This window comes from Chlorocebus sabaeus, chromosome 14 (assembly GCF_047675955.1).
Source record: "Chlorocebus sabaeus isolate Y175 chromosome 14, mChlSab1.0.hap1, whole genome shotgun sequence".
NCBI classification, from domain to species: domain Eukaryota; kingdom Metazoa; phylum Chordata; class Mammalia; order Primates; family Cercopithecidae; genus Chlorocebus; species Chlorocebus sabaeus.
This window is the reverse complement of record NC_132917.1, coordinates 28212687-28239856: the sequence shown is the minus strand read 5'-3', so window position 1 is coordinate 28239856 and position 27170 is coordinate 28212687. Positions and strand designations below refer to the sequence as shown.

The 27170-nt window shown below is 50.2% G+C and overlaps 1 protein-coding gene across 1 annotated transcript in view; it reads right to left on the bottom strand.

The window, feature by feature from the left end:
• The window catches only part of PLB1 (phospholipase B1), a 169595-nt gene that overhangs the window by 95560 nt on the left and 46865 nt on the right, over positions 1-27170 (bottom strand). Inside the window, exons 7-16 of the mRNA XM_007971076.3 lie at positions 25949-25989; positions 25309-25352; positions 21846-21938; positions 21467-21516; positions 18782-18868; positions 12063-12125; positions 11266-11345; positions 8036-8111; positions 6725-6829; positions 5245-5301 (exon numbers count right to left, since the gene is read on the bottom strand). Coding sequence (XP_007969267.3) covers positions 5245-5301; positions 6725-6829; positions 8036-8111; positions 11266-11345; positions 12063-12125; positions 18782-18868; positions 21467-21516; positions 21846-21938; positions 25309-25352; positions 25949-25989 — 696 coding nt within the window. The remainder of the gene's footprint in view (positions 1-5244; positions 5302-6724; positions 6830-8035; positions 8112-11265; positions 11346-12062; positions 12126-18781; positions 18869-21466; positions 21517-21845; positions 21939-25308; positions 25353-25948; positions 25990-27170) is intronic.

Sequence of the window (27170 nt, the reverse complement as noted above, 5' to 3'; positions counted from 1 at the left end):
TTATATGTATATATATTGAAGGGACTTCCTAGTCTACCTCTCCTAGAAGGAGAAGCTGCACAACAGAGGTTGAGGTGGGGCCCAGCCAGCCAGGGCAGAGCTGGGACTCCAACACTGGTATCCTGAATCCATCCAAACATCTCACGATGGGTCACGCAGCTTTCTGATCACGTGGGGGCCGGTTATCCAGCTTGGGTTCTTGTCCCTTCCTTGCTGCCCAGCTACTTTCTGGCTCACGGATTCAAGTTCCCTTAGAGAGGAGAGCCGGTATGGGAAGGAAGGGCAAATGCATCGCTTTTGCATAAAGCATGTCTTCTTTCCCAAGTCCTGCCCGCAGCCTGTGTCCACAACCCAGATGCAGGTAAATCTGTGCACAATAGAGAATGGAAACCCTCTGTTCCCTGAGAACTGCTTCCACAGCTTTGAGTGAAGCAAGTTATGGGGCCTGGGTCAAGTCTCATGTCTTTCACGGGGTCACAAATGCAGTGACGTGGAACACAGCACAGCCAGCGCTCACATACTGCTAGAGTATCTAGTGAGCCAGGAGCGGGTGGTGTGGTATCCGCTCTGAAATAGGCAGCTACTTAAATGACAACCACAAAGGCCATCCAATGGCATCTAATAACACAGATAAAATATTTATGGTATAACAGCAGGAGAAACCAGCATATTATCAACTTAGTAAAAGCATTAGACATAGGGAAGTGAAGGCCGCGTTGAAGAATTAGAGGAGGGAGGGATTTTTTTTTAAAGTTTTTTTGTTATTTTAAAATGTTCATTATACATACACAAACACTTAAAAAGAAAAATGCAGTGGCTTGGAGGGATTGCAGATTTTCTTCTGCACGTGCTATTTCCTACTGTTTGAGAACCAGTTTTACTGTCCTCTGGCTGCCCACAGCTGCTGGGCTCTGCTGGTACCTCTGGCCCTCACCTCCCCTTCCAATGACTCTGCCAAGGGACGTGGGAAGCTAGTGGATGGGGCAGCCTGTCTGGCTCGGTTGAGGATTTCAGATTCCTCAGCGGTATCTTACCCCAGCATCTGTGCCCCAGTAAACAAGAAACAAGAAAAGAACTTTACCCTTAGTGGAACTGGCTCTTTAGCCAGACTGAAGGAGAATCAGATAAGGAGGTATAATTAGCTGAACATTTGGAAAAGGAGTGGCAACTCTCTAACTCACAGCCTAGGGGAGGAAATAGAATCCATGCTTCTTTCTGTTTCATTCTAATGGTGGCCGCTCCTAGAAACAAGGTCCCACCTGGAACATTCAAGGCGGCTGTCAAAGGAAGTACTGAGCAGGCCTGGGTGAGGGCCAGGTGTTGATCTGTCTTGCCACCTTCTCTTCCCCATTTTTTTTTTTTCTTTTTCTTTTTTGAGACAGGGTCTCACTCTCATTGCTCAGACTGGAGTGCAGTGGTGTGATCACAGTTCATTGCAGCCTCGACTTCCCGGGTTCTGGTGATTCTCCCACCTCAGCTTCCTGAATAGCTGGGACTATAGGTGTGTGCCACCATGCCCAGCTAATTTCTCATATTGTAGTAGAGGCAGGGTTTTGTCACATTGCACAGGCTGGTCTCAAACTCCTGGGCTTAAGCATTCCTCCTGCCTCAGACTCCCAAAGTGCTGGGACTACAAGCATGAGCCACCACACCCACCTTTCCCCCATCTTCCAAGAATTTAATCCATAATGGAATCTGGAAAGAAACCTTGAAAGAGCCATATCTAAATGATTCTGATAAAGTGGATACAGTAGAGACTATTTTTTTTTAAAGGGCCTCAAAGAAGGAAAATTCATAGGTTTTCCCAAGAAGCCCATTTCTGTTGAGAACTTTGTCCTAAATCTCTCTTTAGGAGTCTCCTCCATCCTCCTTGCTTCCCTTCTTTCCCTTTACACTGACACTGACCCTTTCTTCTGCATCCCCAGAGAGGATGGAAATGACACAGTTACTTCAAATAATTTCTTGTATGTGCCTCTTTCTCCTGCCACGCTGTGAGGCCCATAAATGCACATACGCTGCTATTTACTCCAGGGACAACCGGGGCCGGTCTGGGCTTCCACTCCACTCTGCACACCTCACCAGCATGGCTTCCCTGCCACCGAGGAATGAACTGCAGTGTGGAAGGGGTGAGGGCAATGACCTTAAAAATCCCCTCCGAGCAGCAGAATCCTCCCTGGGCTGTGAGCAATCCCCAAGTTCCTTATTCTGCCCATGGTTTGGGCCCCTGGTGTTGACTTGGCATAAGGTGGGGTCAGTGACTGCGGAAAGGGCCAGAGACATCAGTTCCCTAAAGGTGGGTCCCTTCAAAACGACCGATGTACAAGAATTACCAGAAATTATTGAGGCAGCAGCAGAAAGGGCCTAGGGAACGAACCGTGTCCCAGACACAAAATCCTCCTCGGCTTGGCACCAGTACAAGCTTCAGCCTGGAGGCCTCACTCAGCCAGGACGTTCCAGGCACATTTAGATGGGGCTGCTGCCACCTCCCATGCTGGTGTGTGGAACTTTTCCTTTGCTGGTCCTCAAAGCTCACCTATGCTAGGGCTTGGAGGATGAGGGAGGGAGGGAGGGAGGATGCTGACATGGTCTGGGGAAGTGGTTTTGTAGGCTGCAGAGCTGAGAGCTCCTCTCCTTCCCCACGGTTGTGTCCAGGGGTGGTTGAGGACAGAGTGGTGGACCTGGACTCCCTGTGATCATGGGATTCTGCCGGTCCCTCTCTGCTCCCCACACAGAGGGCAGCCCTCACCTGGACTCTGTGTGTCTGCGAGGGTGGACACAGAACAGGCACACCTGCTTTCCACCTCGGTGTCCCAGTCCAGCCCAGCAAAGAATCATAGATGTGGTGGCAGAGACTCCTGCCCTCCCTGCACCTGGAGGTCGCAATTAGCGAAACAAGCCCTCAGGTGCTGGCTAAGGGTATTTAGACCTTTTTGGCAGGTAGAGAAAATGGACACCCCGAAAGACCATGTGACTTGCCTCAAGAAACCACCGAAAGTGGGACTGAAACCAGAGCCCAGGTTTTCTGGCTCCCGTCCAGTGCCCTTTGCCCTAACCTGTGACACTCATTGCTTCTCATGGCTGAATTTGGGTCTGCAGGAGCTTCTGATGTGTTCCAGCAGCTGTGCTGGACCTGGGAACTGTGGGATGGTCTGGCATTTTGCTTGTGAGGAAACTAGGGACTGGGGATGCTTGGGGGAACCCCCTCTTATCCTGTCTCTCCCCGCTCCCCATGTCCCTGCTGGCTGAGGCCGCAGGAACCTCTGGTTTGCACTGGGAAACTGGACTTGTCGTATGGGTGTGGAGAGAGGGAGGTCACTGCTTACCCAGGAAAGCCACATCCTCCTCCTCTTCTAAGCCCTGGTGACACTCTCTGTGTCACAGGCCTTTGGCCTTGAGGGTGAGGCCTTCCATTCCTGTGTACATGCTCATCCTGACCCTCAAGTCGTTTTAAGAGACCGTACGTGGGGTGTACCTTATTTGTATGCACGGGACCATCACCCAGCAGCTCTGTAAAGGTGGTTATGATTGCTATTGCCACCAACATCAAGGACAAATAGCATGACGAAGCGAGAAAGCGATAGGAATCCAGCCCCTCCCTGGACCTGCCCTCTCCAGCTTCTCTGTCTGGTGCTCAAGGGCTCCTTTCATGCTCGGGGCCTTATCATCTCCGTATCTCTTATCAGACAGGCCTCTTCCTGCCCTTGCTGCTGCATCTGACGCATTCTTCTCTCCATGCCCTTTGCTCACAAAGGTCCCTTTGCCTGGGAACGCCCTCCCTGACCTCCTCCAACACATTTCACAAAGTCCATTCAAATTGCCTCTTCATGGGCTCTCCTGGCCTCATCCTTCACATTGCTTCCTGGTGCATGGCCCAGCACATCACTGCTGGCTAAGTCCCTGTGGACTCTTGTTCCTCTGGGCTGTCGGGCCCTTCCCAGCTACACCTGAAGCCTGGTGAGGACAGAAGCCACCTTTGGTGGGTCTCTTGTGTCCTTCTTGGAACCATGGAGGGTACAAGGGCAGGGTACAAGGTGGTATGGCACCTCCAAGGGCAGGCCATGTCACAGGTGTCCTTTTGTTGGTTGGGAGAAAGATGGCAGGAGGGGAGAGGTTTGGCTGAGGTGGAATCATCAGCCCTGCTCTCCCTGAGGGAGGGCCTGGGAGAGCAGTCCCTGCTGGAGGGGCCAGATTCCTCTTCTCTGCCCATCATGGGAGATCAGCAGCAAAGTGGATTTCTGGGGACATATTCCCTGCAAGTGCCAGGCACACTGACAAACGTCCCTGTTCAGAGAACTCAAATGCCTTCTTCAAAGGACAGTATGTTTCCAGTGTCTGGGACTGTCGGAGGCTGTGCCCCTTCCCGCCCTGCACTCTGTTTCACACTGGCTCACGTGTGCTGAAATGCAGCTGTCCCTGGTACTCAACACACTATGTCAGTTGTAGAGATGGATCCACAAAAGAAGAACAATGAATTTCTGTCACTAGAATTCTAAAAATAAGGCAGCTTGGGTGAGAAGAAAATAAATGGCAAAATCAGGTCTCCGTCTGATGCCCTGAAAAGGTTCAAAGCCTTGACGTCACATTCCATCCCCTGACTAATCCCAGATATCCCTGGAGGGGGCCTTTGGAATCTGGGGAAATCCTGTTACAGTTACAGTAAAAAGGCCAACCCATGTGGAGTGCTTACTACAGGCCAGGAGCGAGCTGCGCGCTAGACATGTTGGGCCAGGGACTGACCTGGATTTTGCAGAACGAGCATTGAGACCTGAGTTCACAGAGCTCGCGAGTGGTGGGCTTAGCATTCCAACCCAGGCCTTCATCTCACTGAAGTCCACGCTTGTCCCAGGCACCACCCTGGGCCTTGACAACCGCACAACACTGCCTAAGTGCAAGGGCAGGCTGAACAGCAATGGTGAGGGGAGCACACTCCGCAGTGTTAGACTCCAGCAGGTCTTCCACAGACTCTGAGAAACGGCCCCGCCTCTGGGAAAGCAGGGCTGAGGCTCCGGTGAGACCCCTGCTGCTCCCTGGCCTGGCTGCAGCCCAGTACGTGTGGCGAGGCAAACTCTCAGTCAGTCAGAGAGGGGCGTCACCAGGAGAGAGAAGCATCCCTGGTGGCCCAGAACCATTGCCCTGGGATCCTGGGGCGCCCTGGGGCCCCTCCTCAGCACGGTGGGCTCAGTGGTGGTGGAGACCCTGCCCCTCCCCTCCTCTATGGGTCCCACCCCAGGCCCATCTACTCACCATCCTATTCCAGAGATGCCAGGCCAGTGTGGTAGAATCCTGGAGTGGGGGGTCCTCCTGAAAGAGAACCTATTGACAGCGGGACCTTGTGTCTCCCCAGGAATGCACACTTTGAAGCCCTCTCTGGTGTAGAGTTGGGGTGGCCTGATCTGTCCAGGCCCTTTCTCTCAGCCCCTCCTCTCATCAATAACAGGGGCACTTATGGGACCACTGACGGGGGTTCTGAGGTCAGGGCCTGCAGGAGCAGGTGGCACGTCAGGCAGCTCCATGTCATCATGGGGTTCTCTGTCACTGAACCAAACAGTGGAAGGAGGGGGTGGTAGGCAAATGATTCAGGTGTGATCTGAGTAGGAGGATGAAGGAAGGGAACATGAGCTAATATTTCTCCTCATCCTCTTAAACCATCACTTTAAACACTGTTTATGGCATGGAGATGGCACAAGGATTCCAACAGGCAGGAGCCAGAAGCCTGGAGGAAGGGACTGTCCCCAGACACAGGACTGAGGCCCCAGAGGCTGCAGAGACCTCAGTCAGCAAGTGTGGACCAAGTGCTACATGGTCTGGATGGCCCCTTGCCCAGTGATCTGGGGGAGGGGGCAAGGGCAACTCAGATTCCCCTCCCTTCCAGAGATGGATGGAGAGAAGTGTGCAGCAGGAGGGACAAGAGCTGGAATCCCTGGAGATTCTCTTCGGAATAAGCACGATGGCCAAGAGGTACGAGTGCTTCCCCAGCACCAGACGCCACTCTGCGTCCCCCCAAGTATTAACTCATGTGGCCCTGATGGCCACCGAGAGGGAGCACATGTTACTAAACGGCCCTGATTTTACAGAACAGAGTTCAACACCTTGTCTAAGGTCACACAGCCGGCCACCCCAGAGCCAGGAGGGGAAGCTAGGCCATTCACCCTGGGCTACCCTGGGCTGCCCTGCCTCTAACAGCCCGTCTCATGTGGGCTGTTCAACCCTGTGAGGAAATTGTACAGGAAAGTATAAGAGAATATGGGGGTATTTCCCCTAAGGCTATGCATCCTGGGTTCAGGAGAGCTGAACTGGGCTGAGGCTTGTTGGGGTAAGGGTGGGAGAGAGGACAGGAACAGATGCATGGCCCAGGCCTTCTCCCCACCACACTCTTCACAGTGGTTTTTTTTTTTTTTTTTTTTTTTAGACTGAGTCTCGTTCTGTTGCCCAGGCTGGAGTGCAGTGGCAGAATCTCAGCTCACTGCAGCCTCCACTTCCTGAGTTCAAGCGATTCTCATGCCTCAGCCTCCCAAGTAGCTGGGATTACAGGCGCTCACCATCATGCCTGGCTAATTTTTGTATTTTTAGTAGAGACGAGGTTTCACCACGGCCAGGTTGCTCTCGAACTCCTGACCTCAGGTGATCCACCCACCTTGGCCTCCCAAAGTGCTGGGATTACAGAAGTAAGCCACCACGCCTGGCCCCAACCACCCTCTCGATACGCCATGCAGCCCCCACTTACCGAGGGTAGAGACGGGATGGTTTCATAGAAGAAAGGTTGGAAAACCACCGTGAAGGACTCCTGCTCACTGTACCTGCTGGAGGCCAGGAGGCTGTTCCAGGCTTCCTGGAGAAGGGAGCAGAGAGGTGACCATCCAGGAACATGAGCAAAGCAGAGCCAGCCCCAAATCATTCTCAGCAGCCCTGGGACAGAATCTGCCCCTCTCGTTGTTCTCAAGTGCTATTCTGAAGCTCCCTCTTGTCTCACCCTTCAGGGCTCTTTGATAGCTCAGCTGAGTTTTCAGTTGTCTTTGAAGTGCCAGCATTAGGTAATACCAGAGACAGACCTAAAATATATTCTCTGGAAGGTTAGGAACGACAAGACAGCCCAGCGTGTGGCGGGGCCCCCTGCTCTCTTCAAGAGCTAAGTTTGGTAGAGGCAGGGGCCTTAACCACTCACAACATGTTGTCATTTCCAGAGTGAGAGAGGTGCCATGCAACTTCAAATAAAAATTCATCATGTTAACACATGCTAACAGAAACTGTGCTTTGTGCTGTTTGCTAAGAGGAATGATGGCTTTCATTGAGCCCTTCACCCTTATTTATTTATTTGACGGAGTCTTGCTTTCTTGCCCAGGCTGCAGTGCAGTGGTGCGATCCCGTCTCACTGCAACCTCCACCTCCCAAGCTCAAGTGACTTCTCTTGCCTCAGCCTCCTGAGTAGCTGAGACTATAGGCACATGCTACCGTGCCTAGCTAATGTTTGTATTTTTAGTAGAGACGAGGTTTCACCATGTTGCCTAGGCTGGTCTTGAACTCCTGACCTCAAGTGATTTGCCCGCCTCAGCCTCCCACAGTGCTGGGATTACAGGTGTGAGCCACCACGCCCAACCCCTTCACCCTCTCTTGAGGTCTCTTCTGTGAACCGGAATGTGCATCTTCAGGAGCCCTGGTTTGCCTTTGGGCTGTAGGCTGGGGACAGGCACACTGGGCAGAACCAGTTCACCCGCTCCAGATGTGGTACTACAAGTGGCACTGATGACCAAAAGCATTCCAGAATGAATCTTTGAAGTTCCTCACTACCTTTTGCCTAAAGTGCCCCCACTGTCCCCCTACTCGCACCCCTACCAGTACTGTAGCCCCCATTTTACACGCAGGAATCCCGAAATCACCACCACAATGTGAAGCAAGAGCAGCTCTCTTTGCTCCTGACTTAGTCCTGAATTCAGCTGGAGACATCCTAACATGAGCAAACTCAACTAATTGTCCCGTTCTCCTTGGCGACCACCCCACCCCTGTGAGCCAGCAGCCCGGGCTCCCAGGGTGGGCTCACCTGGTAAGACCACTGCATCACCACCTTGGCCAGCCTGGAGGTCTCCTCTGAGCAGTTGCAGGGCTCTGGCGCAGGGCTGCAGGTTGAAACACACCAGGAATGAGAGAGGGGAGGCAGTGTGGGGGAAGGGGGTGCATCCAGGCTGCCTGTTATGGAAGAAGGGGCCTAGGAGTTGCTTAAGGAGTAGGGACGAAGAAGCTTAAGTCTTAGAGGACACAAATGTTGGGAAGAACAGAGGGTGGGTGGTCCCTTCCTGGGGGGTGGGTATGGGATGGAGGGAAGCTCTCTCTGGGGGGTGGGTATGGATTTGGGGGTGGGTATGGGATGGAGGGAAGCTCTCCCTGGGGGGTGGGTATGGGTTAGGGGGTGGCTATGGGTTAGGGGGTGGCTATGGGTTAGGGGGTGGCTATGGGATGGAGGGAATCTCCCTGGGGGTTGGGTATGGGTTGGGGGGTGGGTATGGGATGGAGGGAAGCTCTCCCTGGGGGGTGGGTATGGATTTGGGGGTGGGTATGGGATAGAGGGAAGCTCTCCCTGGGGGTTGGGTATGGGTTAGGGGGTGGCTATGGGTTAGGGGGTGGCTATGGGATGGAGGGAATCTCCCTGGGGGGTGGGTATGGATTTGGGGGTGGGTATGGGATGGAGGGAAGCTCTCCCTGGGGGGTGGGTATGGATTTGGGGGTGGGTATGGGATGGAGGGAAGCTCTCCCTGGGGGGTGGGTATGGGTTGGGGGTGGCTATGGGACGGAGGAAAGCTCTCCCTGGGGGGTAGGTATGGGATGGAGGGAATCTCCCTGGGGGGTGGGTATGGGTTGGGGGTGGCTATGGGACGGAGGAAAGCTCTCCCTGGGGGGTAGGTATGGGATGGAGGGAATCTCCCTGGGGGGTGGGTATGGGTTGGGGGTGGGTATGGGATGGAGGGAAGCTCTCCCTGGGGGGTGGGTATGGGATGGAGGGAATCTCCCTGGGGGGTGGGTATGGATTTGGGGGTGGGTATGGGATGGAGGGAAGCTCTCCCTGGGGGGTGGGTATGGATTTGGGGGTGGGTATGGGATGGAGGGAAGCTCTCCCTGGGGGGTGGGTATGGATTTGGGGGTGGGTATGGGATGGAGGGAAGCTCTCCCTGGGGGGTGGGTATGGATTTGGGGGTGGGTATGGGATGGAGGGAAGCTCTCCCTGGGGGGTGGGTATGGGTTAGGGGGTGGCTATGGGTTAGGGGGTGGCTATGGGTTAGGGGGTGGCTATGGGATGGAGGGAATCTCCCTGGGGGGTGGGTATGGATTTGGGGGTGGGTATGGGATGGAGGGAAGCTCTCCCTGGGGGGTGGGTATGGATTGGGGGGTGGGTATGGGATGGAGGGAAGCTCTCCCTGGGGGTTGGGTATGGGTTAGGGGGTGGCTATGGGTTAGGGGGTGGCTATGGGATGGAGGGAATCTCCCTGGGGGGTGGGTATGGATTTGGGGGTGGGTATGGGATGGAGGGAAGCTCTCCCTGGGGGGTGGGTATGGATTTGGGGGTGGGTATGGGATGGAGGGAAGCTCTCCCTGGGGGGTGGGTATGGGTTGGGGGTGGCTATGGGACGGAGGAAAGCTCTCCCTGGGGGGTAGGTATGGGATGGAGGGAATCTCCCTGGGGGGTGGGTATGGGTTGGGGGTGGGTATGGGATGGAGGGAAGCTCTCCCTGGGGGGTGGGTATGGGATGGAGGGAATCTCCCTGGGGGGTGGGTATGGATTTGGGGGTGGGTATGGGATGGAGGGAAGCTCTCCCTGGGGGGTGGGTATGGATTTGGGGGTGGGTATGGGATGGAGGGAAGCTCTCCCTGGGGGGTGGGTATGGATTGGGGGGTGGGTATGGGATGGAGGGAAGCTCTCCCTGGGGGGTGGGTATGGATTTGGGGGTGGGTATGGGATGGAGGGAAGCTCTCCCTGGGGGGTGGGTATGGGTTAGGGGGTGGCTATGGGTTAGGGGGTGGCTATGGGTTAGGGGGTGGCTATGGGATGGAGGGAATCTCCCTGGGGGGTGGGTATGGATTTGGGGGTGGGTATGGGATGGAGGGAAGCTCTCCCTGGGGGGTGGGTATGGATTTGGGGGTGGGTATGGGATGGAGGGAAGCTCTCCCTGGGGGGTGGGTATGGGTTGGGGGTGGCTATGGGACGGAGGAAAGCTCTCCCTGGGGGGTAGGTATGGGATGGAGGGAATCTCCCTGGGGGGTGGGTGTGGGTTGGGGGTGGCTATGGGACGGAGGAAAGCTCTCCCTGGGGGGTAGGTATGGGATGGAGGGAATCTCCCTGGGGGGTGGGTATGGGTTGGGGGTGGGTATGGGATGGAGGGAAGCTCTCCCTGGGGGGTGGGTATGGGATGGAGGGAATCTCCCTGGGGGGTGGGTATGGATTTGGGGGTGGATATGGGATAGAGGGAAGCTCTCTCTGGGGGGTGGGTATGGGATAGAGGGAAGCTCTCCCTGGGAGGTGGCTATGGGATAGAGGGAAGCTTTTCCTGGGGGGTGGATATGGGATGGAGAAAAGCTCTTCGTAGTGGATAAGTATGGGATAGAGAGAAGCTTTTTCTCCCTCTTCATCTCTCAGTCTTCCTCCTCCCCCTTCATTGCTCTTCACACCAGACACCCACATCCCATTCTCCTTTCCCTCCCCTGTACCTTCTCTGTCTTGCGTCCTCTTCAGAGCCCTCCTTCCCCTCGGTACCCCCTTCTCTCCTTTCCAGCACCCTTTTCTCCACCACCCTTGCCCTGACTTTTTCTACACAAACTTCTTTTCTAGGTCCAGAGCCAGAATTTTTAGGATTTGGCTCCAAAAACCTTAAAGTCTATGAACATTTTCAGAAATATATAGGAATCAAGTTCTGTGAAGTTAAACTACATTTAGGCTACGTTTTTCTATCCAATTTCCAGAAGTAACACTTCTTAGCTTATGAATGTTTTGCCAAGGCGAACTCTCAAATCACTCTGGCACGGAGGAGAGCCTCTGGCACAACATCAACCAGACCGAGTATTTTATTCTTTGACTCAGTCCCCAAAACAATGCTTGGCAGGGGGCCCGCCCCACCCCGACTCTGCCACTCGCTTGGGTGTCAGCTTGCACGTGTTTCTCAGCCTCCCTTGGCCTCTGTTCTTTAGGGTCCCTCATAGATTAAGGCACATGAAGGGCCCCCACAGGACGCACACGTGACAGCCGTGTCACAGATGCACGTCTCATTCCCCTTCCCCTTTTACCTGAGCCAAGTGCCCTGATACCGACGAGAGACCTCTGCAACCTCAGAGAGGTCCACCAGGTTTACAAACGCTCTGGGGACCTAGGAGGACACAGAGAGAGGAACGTGAGTATTTGCCAAGTCGCCATGACTGCTGGGCTTTCTGGAACTCCTGCTTGGGCCCCGTCTGGGGTGTGGCTGAGTGTGATGGACCTCCCCTTGATTAACTTGGCATGATCCTTTGGGAGATGTTTGGTCGGGGTCAGTCCGCGCTGCCAGCCCTGCATCTGTGCCATCCAGAAACAGGACTCTCTGTCCCTCACGGTGGGTGGGGAGTCTCCCACCAGTGTCCACGGGGCAGCGAGACCACTGGGGCTATGGGCCTGCAGCCCCCTCCAGCGGAAAGCTGCCCTCCAGAGGAGCAAAGCGGAAGGCAGAGCCTCAGCAACCCCCAGCCGATTCTCAGACCCTGCAGCAGTGTCACGGTCACTGAGCAGAAAGGTCTTGAAGGTCCTCAGGCCCCTCCATCTCGTCCTTGCCCCAGACTCAGCTAGAGAGTGGCCTTAGGGCAGAGCAGGGCCACCGAGGACTCAAGGAAGAGTCGAGTTTCTCTCAGAAGTTTCCTTTGCAGGAGCGGAGTGCGCTCTCCTCGCCCATGTTCTCATTTGAAAGGATGAGAAGATGGGTTCCTCTAAAGTTTCCCCTTTCCCAAGGGTCCCAGTCCCCCTCACAGGCGTCCATTTCCCCACCCTGGTGGAGGCCATATGAGGGTAAACGAGCCCCACCACCCTCAGGGGAGCCCTGGGCCCACGGCCTCACCTCCTGCTGCAGGTAGTCCAGCACCCCCATCAGCTCGTCCATGCCGCCCGCCGCAAGCCCGTTCTGTGAGAGGAGAACCGTGCTGAGTGAGGGTGCCTGCAGGAGGACCACGGGGTGAGGCCACCCAGACTCACGACAGGCCCATCCCTGCCAGGCAAGACCACAGGCAAAGGTCCCATCTAGACCTGGCATTCCACAAACAAAGATAGAGTTCCCAGAGCTTCCTAGTTTTGTCTTCCTTTTGTTCATCTGTTTTCTCCCCAACCCATCATCCACCAGGGAAAAACCGAACTCCCCCTAGCTGACAAGTTCCACCAGGAAAGGGCAGACTCAAAGTCAGAGCAAGATCAGAAATACCTGGTGTGATTCTGAAGCTCACACTGAGGGACGGGAGACTTACTCCCAAAGACTTGAGGAATCACTTTTTCCCGAATAAAATCAGGTCCAACAGGGAAATACAATTAACCCTGTATTTAAGGCCCCAGAGGGGCCTCGGAACCTTTACGTGATCCTATTTTATCAGCCTTTCTCTTGCCATGCTTGCTCTAAGATAAGGGTTCCTAGAGAAAGAGTTAAAGACATCTCCCACCCACCCAACACACACACCATTCCCCTTCCTGCAGGTAATGAAAACCAGCAAAGGAAGGACCTCAAAAATGGACCTGCTTTACCTTTTTTTTTTTTTTTTGAGATGGAGTCTCGCTCTTTTGCCCAGGTTGGAGTGCAGTGGTGTGATCTCGGCTCAGTGCAACCTCCACCTCCTGAGTAGCTGAGATTACAGGCGCCCACCACCATGCCCAGCTAAGTTTTGTATTTTTAGTAGAGACAGGGTTTCACCATGTTGGCCAGGCTGGTCTCAAACTTCTGATCTCAAACGATTCATCTACCTCAGCCTCCCAAAGCGCTGGGATTACAGGCTGGGTACAGTGGCTCACACCTGCTTTACCTTTTCAATGTGAAAAATTATAAAAATCACAAGACAAACTCCTAGCTGCCTGCAGACTGGCTGTCCCTTAAGGCTACTTGGCTCAGACAGGAAGACAAGGAAGGCCAAGGAGCTGTTCTGTTTCCCGGAGGGGACACAGGCAGTGACTCTGGAGACAGCTGTCAATCACCCGGGCTGGCACCACACAGGAGGAAGTGCAGTGTCCGTGTCTCTCCGCCCCTTCACCGGCTGTCTCTGTTTCAGTGTGAGGCTGGCTGCCGGGAGGCCGGTTCAGCCAGGTCTGTTACCATAACGCCTTCTGTCTAGTTTTCTCCTAAGTGAGCCACTCCCTGACCGTGACATCAAACATCACCCTCGCTTTCCTGAAAACCCGGGGAGGAACTGTGTCTAGAGGCACCCTCGCTGCCCATCTGTACCATATCCACTGTCCCTGGAGAGGTGGGGGACCCTGCGTGGCCCTCCCTAGAGTGTGACTCTTGCTATAGGAGCCCCTGGTCAAGGTGTTTGCTCGCAGCTGCAGAGGGAATCGGGGCCCACCCACTCATTCCAGGCACTGCATGGTTGTCGCTCAGGACACCAGCTGTCCCCGTGTCTCAGTAGAACACATTATGCTCCTATAAGATGTCCCTTCTCTATAAGGTCACACATAATAAATTCCTGGAACCTGAAGTCAGGAAAAAGCTGATTTCTTCAAATGAACTGGTACATTTCCATTTGTATCATTTGCCCCCTGGTTTGGAAGAACGTCTATTATCAAACATGTGCCTGAGACCCAACTTAACTCTTTCTAATAAATTATTTTCTCGGGGTTTATACCAAGGAATGGGATTATTCAGTCAACTAGAAACACGTTGAGGTTTCTTGACTCACACAGCAGTGTACCCTCCAAAAGGCTGCCACCTGTAGTTAGAGACATTTACAAGGGATAAATGTGTCTGTTTTCTTGTTATCAGCTCTTTTTCCATTTTCCTCTGATTTTTAAAATCTTACTCATGAATAAAGCTAAATTTAACTAGAGAGCAGCAAGCAAGTGTCCAGACACAAAAAGCATCCTCAGGTCACTGCTGTGAGCCAGGTTATCATTCACCTCCGCAGCCCCTGCCTTCAGAGCCACTGTCACACCTAATGGATAATTCCTGACTCGACGCTCTGACTTTGGTCATAAGAAACTCCTGAAGAACAACTGGACACAGGCCCTGATTTATTTCCCATTAAAGGAGCCCAAAGGTCTCTACAGGGGAAGAGAATTTCAGGTCCTAAGTTGGGGTAGGACAGTAGCTCAACATTTCCTCTTAATGTCAAAACATGTTTTTCTTGTGGGAACTTTTAGGAAAACCTTGACACCTGCTCTGTAAGGTCAGGTGGCAGCCGGTGCCCACTTTCTCAGCATTTGCCCACAGAAGAATCTCCAGTGGCCTCTGGGTCTCTACAGAGCACTTTTTTCTTTTCTTTTTTTTTTTAAAGACAGAGTCTCACTCTGTTGCTCAGGCTGGAGTGCAGTGGCATGATCTCAGCTCACAGCAGCCTCCACTTCCTGGGTTCAAGTGATTCTCCTGTCTCAGCCTCCCAAGTAGCTGGGACTACAGGCGTGCGCCACCACACCCAGCTAATTTTTGTATTTTTGGTAGAGACAGGGTTTCACCACGTTGGCCAGGCTGGTCTCAAACTCCTAACCTCAAGTGATCCACCTGCCTTGGCCTCCCAAAGTTCTGAGATTACAGGCATGAGCCACCGTGCCCGGCCATCTACAGAGTACATTTTCACAACCACCAAGGGAGAGCTTATACCTGAGATGTGCTTTGAGAAAAATAAAAATGCCATGTAAGAACTTCTCAAACAAAGATGCTGAGCTATACCATAGGATTAGCTTAAACAGGGAGGTGTGGCCAGAGGTACCACTAGGAGGTGAGTGTGGGTCTGGGCTGTGAGAGGGGCAGCACCAGTGGACCTGGCCAGGAGGTCAAAGGAGCCAGGCCTAGAAGCCATAGGGCCTCTGGGGGAAGTGGAAGTGGAGGTGGAGGTGAGATTTATTCCAGGCATCAAAGCCTTGGTGGTTTTTGTGTGACAGGAAAAATCAAGATGCAAGAAGAGATAGAAAAAAGAGGGAATTTGAGCTGATGCTGGCAGGTATTGCTATAATTAGCTGAATTTATGGACATCAAATTATTGGTTTACAGCTGTTTAAAAATGAGGAGGCATGATTACTTTTGTCACATGTTTTGAACCAATTAAAAGTGCGAGCTGGCCAGGCGCAGTGGCTCACGCCTGTAACCCCAACACTTTGGGAAGCCGAGGCGGGCGGACCACAAGGTCAGGAGATTGGGACCATCCTGGCTAACACGGTGAAACCCCGTCTTTACCAAAAAACACCAAAAAATTAGCCAGGCATGGTGGCGGGCACCTGTAGTCCCAGCTACTAGGGAGGCTGAGGCAGGAGAATGCCGTGAACCTGGGAGGCGGAGATTGCAGTGAGCCGAGATAGCGCCACTACACTCCAGCCTGGGTGACAGAGCGAGACTCCATCTCAAAACAAAAAAAAAAAAAAAAGGAAAAAGAAGTGCTAGCTTCTAAGTGTGAATAAACTCAATCATATGTAATCAATATGACTAGATCTTGCAGGAATTTCTCATGTTGACAAAAATCATTAAGTCTGAGAACAAGCATTGGGAAGGTTGTAGAGAATAGGCGCTCACTGCCATTAGTGGAAATATGAGAGTTCAGCCACTTTGGAGGGCAAGTAGGCAGAGCCTTTTTTTTTTTTTTTTTTTTTTTTGAGACGGAGTCTCGCTCTGTCGCCCAGGCTGGAGTGCAGTGGCGCTATCTCGGCTCACTGCAAGCTCCGCCTCCCGAGTTTACGCCATTCTCCTGCCTCAGCCTCCTGAGTAGCTGGGACTACAGGCGCCGGCCACCTCGCCCGGCTAGTTTTTTGTATTTTTTTTTTAGTAGAGACGGGGTTTCACTGTATTAGCCAGGATGGTCTCGGCCTCCCAAAGTGCTGGGATTACAGGCGTAAGCCACCGCGCCCGGCCGGCAGAGCCTATTAAAACCCAGAATGTGTGCATCTAAAGACTGGCGTAGGAATCTGTTCCAGGCGCTTTTCTTGAGACTTTTTCTTGTTTTTTTTTTTTTTTGTTTTTGTTTTTGAGACGGGAGTCTCTGTTGCGCAGGTTGGAGTACAGTGGCGCAATCTTGGCTCATTGCAACTTCTGCCTCCAGGGTTCAAGCAATTCTCCTGCCTCAGCCTCCCAAGTAGCTGAGACTACAGGCGCCCGCCACCTCGCCTGGCTAGTTTTTTTGTATTTTTTAGTAGAGACGGAGTTTCACCATGTTAGCCAGGATGGTCTCGGTCTCCTGACCTCGTGATCCGCCCCCCTCGGCTTCCCAAAGTGCTGAGATTACGGGCGTTAACCACCGTGCCCGGCTCTTGAGATTGTTTTTATCTTGACCCACAGTGTGAGATGCGTTTCACATCCCAATCCAGTACAAGTATCCATATAGAAATGATGCAAAAATCTCATGAACCAATACTTACCTCACTACATGCAATGAACTCAAATATTTTATTCTCTTTTTTTTTTTTTTTTTACAATGTTGGTTGCAATCCTTTAAACTGATTTTTTGACTCACTAATGTACTTCAGTCCACAAAAATCACTGTATTTAGGAAAACTCTTCCACATAGTCAAGTAAATGAGCAAGACTGTTTATTGCAGCATTGTTTATAATAGTGAGAAACTAGAAATACCTACATTGCCATCAGTATAGGAAAACGGTGAAATAAAATGTAGTAACATTACACAACAAAATACTCATGTAAGAGAGATAAACTCATTCCATATGTATCAACATGACTAGATTTCAACAATACTTGGTTAGTGAAAAAATTGTTTTCAGTAGTACACACAATATAACACTATTTATATTAAATCTCTCTCATACATACATGCATGCAAAATAATGCTTGGATTTATAGATATGTAAGAGGTTTGCAAAGAAAAAGAGAGAGAGGATTAGGGAGGTGGCCAAAAGGATACGTATTTTAGCTTTAACTGATGTTTTAGTTTCTAGAAGGAAAGTATTTGTGTATTGCTTGCATAACTAAAAATACAAATAAATAATATGTAGATGAATACATGTGCACAAGAATACAACATGTATTCGAGAATGCTTGAAGGTATAAATACATGAAAGCATGCAAGAATTTATGTAGGAATGTTTAAACACAAGACAAAATACATGGAAAATCATCAATGAATCTAAGTATTCATAAATGGATTCATACATTAAAACAATGCTAGCATAGCATGAACAAACTAATCACAAATACAATAGCATGTGTCTGCGTGTAAGATGAGAAAATGAATTTATACATAACTTATGGATGAATGATTGCATTAGTGAACACATGGAAGAATGCAGCAATGTCTAAATGTTTGAACACTTCAGTGCATGACTGCATAAATGCATGAGTTAATGTCCTGAATTAATGAGTATACAGAAGAATGCACCAATGTCTAAATGCTTGAACATGTCAATGCATGAATGCATACATTCATGAAGTAATGCATAATGATCAAAAAGGGGGGCTGTGCAGAGAACAAACGAGGCATGTAAATTTCACTTGGCACTGGAGAAAACAGAGGGTAAACTGGAACAATAAATCTTCATTATCTATATGCTGGAAACCCAGAAAGGCTGCAGGAATATTAACCAATGAGAGCTAGTCAGGAAGGTGGATTTCCATCAACATTCTCCCAAGGCTTGACATTACTAAAGGAAGGGGAGTTTTGATGGTGAGCCAGGAGTCAGTGGGAGTGTGGGGCACTTGAAGGAAGGCAAGAGTATCTATTGTAGGAGAGAGGCACAGAAAAGAAAACACCACCTCCAGAAGCTCCACCATGCCTGTGCCCTGGCCTGGAGGGTGGCGAAGAGGACAAGCTGATCCCACAAGTGGCAGGGCCAGCATGGTAGCAGCCAGGCTTCAGGATCCTGAAGAAGAGTCCAGGTGCCCTTTATTTTACCATGGCTTAGATTTCTAAACCACCCCTTACACTTTCAACTGATCCTAATCTGAATGATCTTCAGTAAAGACTTAAGTCATAGATATTCACCTCCATAAATAATAAATGAGACCACATGTTTCATGTCCTGTTTCCAGAAAAGCCAAGGCACTCGGAAGATACAGTCTACTTCAATAAACAGCAGCCTTCCCACTACAAATAGAATTCATGGGCCAAGGAGTGAGGATGGTATGCACCCTGCTTTATTTCTTAAATTCAGAACTTACAAGAAATCAGAATTAAGAGGCAAGATAGTTTTTAACCAACCAGAACGCTAATTTTCTCAGTTGCGGAATGACTGTTGGCTCAACTTATCTATGCCTCTATTTCCTTTTCCTGATATGAGAGATGGTAAGTAAAAAACACCTGTTCCTTGTGACAGTTATGAATGCATGTCATATGTACAACATTATGAATTATCTAATGTCACTAAACTGTACACTTAAAATGATTAAGATGGTCAACTTTATGTGTATTTTATCACAATAAAAAAATTGAAGCAATAAAACTCATAAAACGCCTGTTCAAGCAAGTTTCTTTGAGTATCTGACTGTCTGTCTGCCCATCCATCCATCCATCCATCCATCCATGTTCTAAAATAGGTGGCATTAGCCCCACCCTGATAGCTGGGGATCAGGTAATCAGGCAGGTTTGGTTCACTCCCTCTCCATCCCCAGCATCTGCAATCCCTCAGTCCCCAAGGCTGCCATTTACCTGTTGAGCAGAGGGGCACAGGTAACACTGGCTTGCGTTACTGAAGAACACATTGATGAGCTTCCAGTCAAGCTGAAAATCAAGTTGCTGAAGAAAAGGGCAACAGCATGAAAAGGAGATTGTGGCAAGACCTTGAACCAAAATAATGTCTTTGTTTTCATGTCTTTCCATTTCATACACCCATCCCTGAAAAACCCATGTATGAATTTTTTTTCGATAGTAGTATATGGCAGGAGTTTACAGTGGTATAACTGCTCTAGGTTGATAAAATATATCCAAAATTTTTTTTTAAATTAAAAGACACACCTTTTGATCTAATTATTTCATTTCTCCAAAGATAGTTTAAGGAAACAAGGATACGTGAATGATTCAGCTACAATGTTGAAGCCTTATGCATAAGAACGAAAAACTGGAAACAACACAAATGTCCCAAACAGGGGATTGCTGTGTAAACTGTGGAATACTCATGAGATGAAACACTATGTAGCTTTTAAAATGATGCTGAAAAATGTAATTATCATGGGAACTAATCTATTGAGAAAAGTAGGTTATAAAAGGTATCTTTGGGCCGGGCGCGGTGGCTCAAGCCTGTAATCCCAGCACTTTGGGAGGCCGAGACGGGCGGATCACGAGGTCAGGAGATCGAGGCCATCCTGGCTAACAAGGTGAAACCCCGTCTCTACTAAAAAATACAAAAAACTAGCCGGGCGAGGTGGCGGGTGCCTGTAGTCCCAGCTACTCGGGAGGCTGAGGCAGGAGAATGGCCTGAACCCGGGAGGCGGAGCTTGCAGTGAGCTGAGATCGGGCCACTGCACTCCAGCCTGGGCGACAGAGCAAGACTCCATCTCAAAAAAAAAAAAAAAAAAAAAAGTATCTTTGGCTGGGTGCAGTGGTTCACGCCTGTAATCCCAGCACTTTGGGAGGCCGAGGTGGGTGGATCACCTGAGGTTGGGAGTTTGAGACCAGCCTGACCAACACGGAGAAACCCCATCTCTACTAAAAATGCAAAATTAGCTGGGCATGGTAGCACATGCCTATAATCCCAGCTACTCGGGAGGCTGAGGCAGGACAATCGCTTGAACCTGGGAAGCGGAAGTTGCGGTGAGCCGAGATTGCACCATTGCACTCCAGCCTGGACAACAAGAGCAAAACTCCATCTCATTTAAAAAAAAATTAAAAAGGCATATTTATCCAGTAACATCCCTGTTTTATAAAATATATAAAGATATATATGCTAGGAAAAAATATGGAAGGTAATATATACCAAGTTATTAACCATAATTATCTTTGGGTTATCAGGATTAAGGATGGTTTTATTTTTTGCTTATCTGTTTTCTGATTTTTTCAGTAATGAACATGCATTTCTTGTGTAACCGGGAAACAAACTGGTTTTTTAAGAGGCAGCACGGTGTCATTGAGGAACACTGGACTATGAAGCAGGCACTTTAGGTTTTGGCTCTAACTAACTGTGTGAACTTGCACAGGTCACATTACTTCTGGGAACTTCAGTTTCCCCATCTGGAAAATTACAGGGTTAGATGCAGGATCTCTTCTCTATTTTACAGAATAATGATTATTTCAGAAATTCTGGAATTCTCCTGTTTGGGAAAACAAACTTTATGGTGTAGCTCCTGCTCTAGTCCCCGTCCTCATATGCCTTGGAATGACCTTCACTTCACTTCCTGAACTCTTTAATGTATGCATGGCCGGCTGAAACAGCAGCTTCCCTTGGTTCCAGCAGTCCAGGCTCAGTGCTTAGATACAGTTTGCTAGCAAGGCTTGCCTTGGTTTGATACTTGCCCATAAGGGCAGTGCAAAAGATCAAAGGATGCTTATTACAAACCTACATAGGTTATTGAGTAAATAGTTTAAGAACTGTTAGGAGAATGGTACCAAGGCTCCCAGTATGTATGTGACAGAGGCCTCCACCCTAAGAACTAAAATTAATATGGTAATTATTAGTAACAGCAATCACCACTACAATAACAATGCAAGCTACAGGCTTTTATATTATGTATTGAGTCTGTGCCAGGCACATCCAATATCTCATTTAATGCTCCCAAAACCCTACACTGCAGCTCTTTTATCATCCCATTTCATAAACAGGAAAACTGAGGTTTACGGAGGTAAGTGCCTTACCCAACATCATACAGTTAATAGGCAGAGAATTCAAGACTCAAACTCAAACCAGTCTCACCTGGAACTGAAGCTGGCCACCACCTCCCTTTGGGAGAAGTCGTTTAGTCCATCTGTTGACTTTCAGCAGGACCACATGGAAAACCATTCTGAATAGGATTGGTCCTTTTGGCTGAGCATTATGACTCACCCTGTAATCTCAGCACTTTAGGAGGCCGAGGTAGGCAGATTGCTTGAGCCCAGGAGTTTGAGATCAGCCTCGGCAACATGGCAAAACTCCGTCTCTACCAAAACCATAAAAATTAGCCAGTCTCATAACTGGTCTCAAAATAAATAAATAAATAGATGAATAAAAATTAACAACGAAAAAGAATTGGTCCTTTCCTTTAATGACCACCAGAGAATGGCAAAGACATTTTTTAAAGAATCCAGGCCACACTAGTTGCTGAGTTCATGGTAAAATGGTACCAGGGCCATTATCACTTTGATCTGCCCGCCTTGCAGCAAACCGAGGCAGCCCAGCCATGCCAGAGTTGGACAGATGCTTACCAGGTTCTCTTTCATGTTTCTCACCAGTTCTTGAGCCTGAATCCACAAGTCTCTGGGCAGAGGGAGGGAAACAGAGAGGAAAATCAGCTAAATGTTATTTTGTCAAGGGCTGGAAGCTTGCCCCTTGCCATAGCTCAGGTGCCAGTCTCTGAGCTTGACTCACTCCTGGCTTCTGAAGAGTGGGCACTGACCTGCTTTTCAAAATGAGGTTCATCAGGCAGACTGAAATCAGCTTGAGGGGGCATTTGGGCTTTGACTTAAATACTTCTATTTTTAAGCCTCTTTGACTTTGCCAGGCCCCCAAATCTTCCCGCCTATATGTTGAGACCAGCAGGAATACATACCCCAGAGAGAGAAGGAAAGGGAACTTACTCAGCACCATCGGCACCATCATGGGGTACCACTGTCTTTCCAGTGTGGCACACGGGCATTGGAACGGAAGGATTGAAATGTCTGATGATGTCTGAAAGGACTAAAGAGAGAACTGGGTTGAGGCCCTGGCCTTCACCAGCTGAAGGTCACCTCTAAAGACTGACCTACCTACTGTCGGGAGTGGTGGCTCATGCCTATAATCTCAGTACCTTGCGAGGCTGAGGCAGGAGGATCACTTGAGCCCAAGAGTTTTAGACCAGTCAGGGCAACATAGCAAAACGCTGTCTCTACAAAAACAGAAATTAGCCGGGTGTGGTGGTGCTCACCTGTGGTCATAGCCACTTGGGTAGCTGAGGCAGGAGGATCGCTTGAGTCCAGGAGGTCAAGACTGCAGTTAGCTCTATTTGTGCCACTGCACTCTAGCCTGGGCAACAGAGCAAGACCCCATTTCAAAAATAATAATTAAAAAAAAAAAAAAGACTGACCCCCTTCCTCTAGAGTGAGCTGCCAGGGTTGCCACCCCTATTCCAAGGCATGGTCCTTCCTCACACCCTGCCTGGGGCTGTGAGGCCACCCCTGTAGCCTCTGTGAGGCTATCTGTACCTCTGGAGCAGTCCTCTGGAAGTGAAGGAGCTAAAAATGAACATCTGTGAAGTGCTAGGCCAGGCCCAGTGCTAAGCACTTTACATGCGTTATCTCACTTAATCCTCAGTAGCAAACACATGTCAATATGATCTCCAAGTTAGAGAAAGGGAAACTGAGACAGAAAAATCAAGCGAGCTGGCCAGGGTCTCACAGCTAACCGAGGTTGCTGGGGTTTAAACCAGAGTTCTGGGACACCGAGGCTTTTCACTGTCATGTGCTACTGCCTCATTAGAGCAAGTGATGCTGGGACAGGGACTCAGGCTGTCTTCCAGCCCCCCTCCCTCCTCCTGAGAGTGACAGCAGGGTGGGAAAGCTCCAGGGAACATGCAGAGAACACGTCCCAGAGCTGACAGCCAGAGGACCGCTAAAAATAGTGCTGTCAGGAGCAGTTAAGTTGTGTCTTGCTCCTGAGAGGGAAGAGGGCAGAGCAGGGAGAGAGTGTCATGGGAGGGAGAGGCCTCCACTCCTCCACCCGACTCCCCTTTCTTTTCGCCCCATCCAGAAGCGCCTCAGGGCTTCATGGGAACAGGATCCAGAAGGTGGCATTAAAGGGGCTCCCTGTGAAGGAGGCTGACACTGTGCAGGCAGCAGGCAGGGTGGGGGTGGGAGAACTGGCCTGGAAGTCAGGGGACTGGTCACTCGGCTTTGCAACCTTGGGCAGCCTCCTAACTCGTGTGTGATTCCGTTTTCCCCAACCTTAACCCAAAATAATGAACTTCATTCTCTAACCCCGGATTGGCTTACAAAGAAACACATTTCCGCCTGTGGTGGGAAAGCGGGGAAAGTTCTGAGCTGGGTTCAGGTTTATCGGGACAGCATGAACATGTACATGAGGGAGGGGTACTCTTGCTCCCTCATCTGAAGATAGTCTGTAAGGATCAATGACAAAACACAAATATTTGGTGGTAGGTCTGAAAGAGATTGCTTTCTGAAAGAAAGGTACCTGTGTCAGTGCTCTGTGATCAAACATGACTTTGCATCTGTAAATTTGTTGGTCATTTTGTTTTAAGTCTGCTGTACTTGGTCTGTCCTTGCTGCCTCCAAGTTGCCTGGCAGCACTAGGGTGAGAACAAGGGGCACAGCCCGTGGGGTTGGACCACTGGGGTTCACAGGGACTGTGCCACTTACTGAGCACATAGCCTCAGGAAAGTCCATTTACCTCCCTGTCACTTGGCTTTCCTACCTGCAAAATGGCCACAGCGGGCGAGGGCATGGCTACATTTGGAGATCTCAAAGGTCAGGAGGCCTCTAAAGTTCTGAGATTGATGGTCAGGTGGGCTGAGTCTGAGCCAGCCCCAATCCACGCTGCACAGCACAGGCCTGGATATCCCTAGAGCACTTTCTTCTGGGAAGACCTGCTCCTCCTGCTGGCTCAGCCACCCAACTGAGCTTGCAGCTGTGGTCTCCACTCCTCCCTCCTTCCCCATTGAGTATGCTGGAGTAAGGCCTGCCTTGGAGGGCTTCAGAAGCGAGATCTGCCCTCACACCTGCTTTCTGCAGGACCTCTGACCAGCTGGGATTCCTGGCCGCTCTGCTTAGAGAGGGGCACTCAGACTTGTTGCAGGGCAGATTGGGAGGAAAAATTGAGACGAATTGAGAAACTAGGCAAAGCAGCATCTGCATTTGTGGCTTGAGGGTCTAAACTATATCCCATCTTCCCAGACACCCCCCAAACATGCCGCTTCTTTTTTCCTACCACTTCAAGACAAACAGGGCCAAGCCTAGGCACAGCCGTGATAGCCACGGAGTTGGTAGTGGGCCTCCTCTTTCAGAACCCTTTGATTCTCTCCAAGGGGATCCTCCTGCCTACTGCTTTGGCCACCAACATCCTCTCACCTGTCAATCAGATCCGGGAGGGCTGAACTGCCAAGCCCAACCTTCCTTGCTGGACCACGAGTTCTGAAGGTAGGGCCAGCATCCTGTTCATCCCTGTGCTTCCCAGGGAACCTAACAATTCATAGGCCCCTCCTTTCAATTCACTGGCTGAACTGACAGGGCACTAGCTGCCTCACTTGTTCGTTACTCTCCGGGAGCATCAGCTCAGCAGAGCACTTGCATTGTAATCTATGTCTTCTTGCTCTAATATGGACGGCAAAGTGGTTTCCCTTATTCTTGATTTATGAGCACCAAGCATAGGAGACTAACATCCCACTAGGCTGACCCAGCTGCCATTAAAGGACTGAACTTCAGGATGACTTAATAGAATCATAAGGAATCTCTGATATTACATTTTTAAAAAACTAAATTATGATAGTATATTCACAAGCACATATGTAAATCAAAAGGCCAAAATGCTAACAATAATTATCTCTAGATAGGTGATTATAGTTGACTTTTATATTTTTCATTTCGTTTGCCTGAACCCAACTGAAGTCTTGTATTTTACAAGCAAGGGAAATATTACAGGATAAAATAGACTGAAAATTTGGCTGGGTCCTCTCCTTGGGTGGGAGGAGTGAACCACGGGCATTTTCCCTGGATGAAGTCTAGCCCTGGGTCTGGGTGGGCAGGAACCTCAGGATTCTGGCCCACATACCCATTCCAGCTGGCCCCTAATCCCTCTCCTAGGTTCCCCAATCTTAACCCAATACCCACTGGCTTCTGTTTGCCCAGAGACCCTGGATACATTTCTCACACCCCCCCATTCAGGGTATGTGACTTTTCATATCCTGGCTTCCTTATCTGTCCTCTCAGAACACCCTCTCCTTTCTCCTGGGCTCCAGTGACAAAGTGGCTGGTGGAGTCCATTCTCTTTATTAGAGAGATGCTGCTTGTTGGGAGGGAGACAGGCACTCTGAAATCTGGCCATGAAAACCGGAACTCACCTGTCATCACTTCCATGCACACCTGCTGTGGCCTTTCTTCAGTCCTGCAGGTAGAAACAGGCATGTGAGTATCAGGCTGTGTTTGTCACCTGCCAACAGCCCTTCCCCTTGGTTGTGGTCTATTTCATAGCAGTCTTCGGCCCAGCCTTGCTCTGGTTTTGGGATTATCCTCCCGGGGGTTAAAGGCACACCTCAAGTGGCCACGGAGTAGCCAAAATGGGGAAAACAGCTCTCTGGACCCTCCTCCGCTCCTCCAACCTGCTCTCATCTGGCCTGAAGCTGGAAGGGGAAGTAGGCTCCAGGGTAGAATGAGACTGAGCCTGGCCCCAACCCTGCATGGTTCCCCCAAGCGCAGAGCAAGGAGAGCTTGTGGGAAGAAACAAGAACTCCCTCTATTAGCCTTTCCCACTTCTCCTCATTCACCTCAAGGACCCACTGGGGTTCTCAGGCAGAGGAAGGGTTGGACCAGAAGGCAGGATGCTGGCTTCTGGGAGCTTCTCTGCCACCTTCTCAGAGGGCAGCCTTGAGCAAGGCACTGAGCCTCCCTGGCCCTCAATCTTTCCCATCAATAAGGCAAGATTAGATGGGAGCATCTCCCTTTCTGGGGCTCCTTTCTGTTCTGTGTTTTCAGGATAGTTACCATTCTTGCTTCTCCAGATTGCCCGTCCCTGGGTCTGGAGGCTGGAAAAGATACCTAGTGTTAACACCCAGCCAAGGGAGGTGGCAGAGCCTCTTCTAGTTAGACCCCAAGCTGCCGGTCAGAACTCCCCCTCCTACCAATAAGAGGGAACCTACAAGCCCAGGCTCCATGGCTCACGCCTGTAATCCCAACACTTTGGGCAGGAGGATCACTTGAGGTCAGGAGTTCAAGACCAGCCTGGCCAATATGACAAAACCCCATCTCTACTAAAAAATACAAAAATTAGCCAGGTGTGGTGGCATGCGCCTGTAATCCCAGCTACTCGGGAGGCTGAAGCAGGAGAATGCTTGAACCGGGGAGGCAGAGGTTGCAGTGAACCAAGATGGCGCCATTGCACTCCAGCCTGGGCCATAGAATGAGACCCTGTCTCAAAAAAAATAAATAAATAAAAAGAGAGAACCTACAGAGAAAGATGAAGCTCCTTCTGCAGGGAGGAAAAATGCTTGGCTCCCTCTGCAGCATGTTTGTCAGACCTTGGAGCGGTAGAAGGTGTGAAAGGTTTTCTTCCGCTTAGATTTCAATGCCCCCTAAAGTCATTAACTGTCTCCATAGAAACAAAGGATTGTTTTATTATGACCCTCCAAAATCTAGAGTTTATTTAAGTCTCCCCCCACTGGACATAAGAGCCGTGAAGGCAGGAATGTGTCCATTTCGTACTTGACTATGATCCTTGGACCTAGAACAGTGCCTGGGTGTGTTGTAAGCATTCAGCAAATATATGTTGAATCCATATGTTTGGAATGAACAAGATAAGTTTCCGATTTCTCCCTTGGTAAAATGCTGGGCAACACAGGACTCGAGCTCTCTGCTGAAGTTCCTATGTCTAGGAGGAGATTTGAGACCGTGGTAACTCGCCTGGGAATCAAGGCCTTTCGCAAGCTCCCAGAAAGCTTGGAATTGTGCCCAGGACACATAAAACACTCACAAATCTTAGCTCTCCTTGGTTGTATTACTTTCAGTTTCTGATGTGAATTTTCTCTCTCAAAATTCCTAGAAGACAGTATCTCTGGGTGTGGTGGTGACAGGCAGACAGCTACACCGCATCACCTACTCCAGCCTGCACCACTTCCCTCTAAATGGTCCATCTGTCCTGAACACCCAGCCACACCGAGCACCCGCCTATAGACCTGGGTCAGGTCTCTGCAGCTCTCCAGGCAGGGCA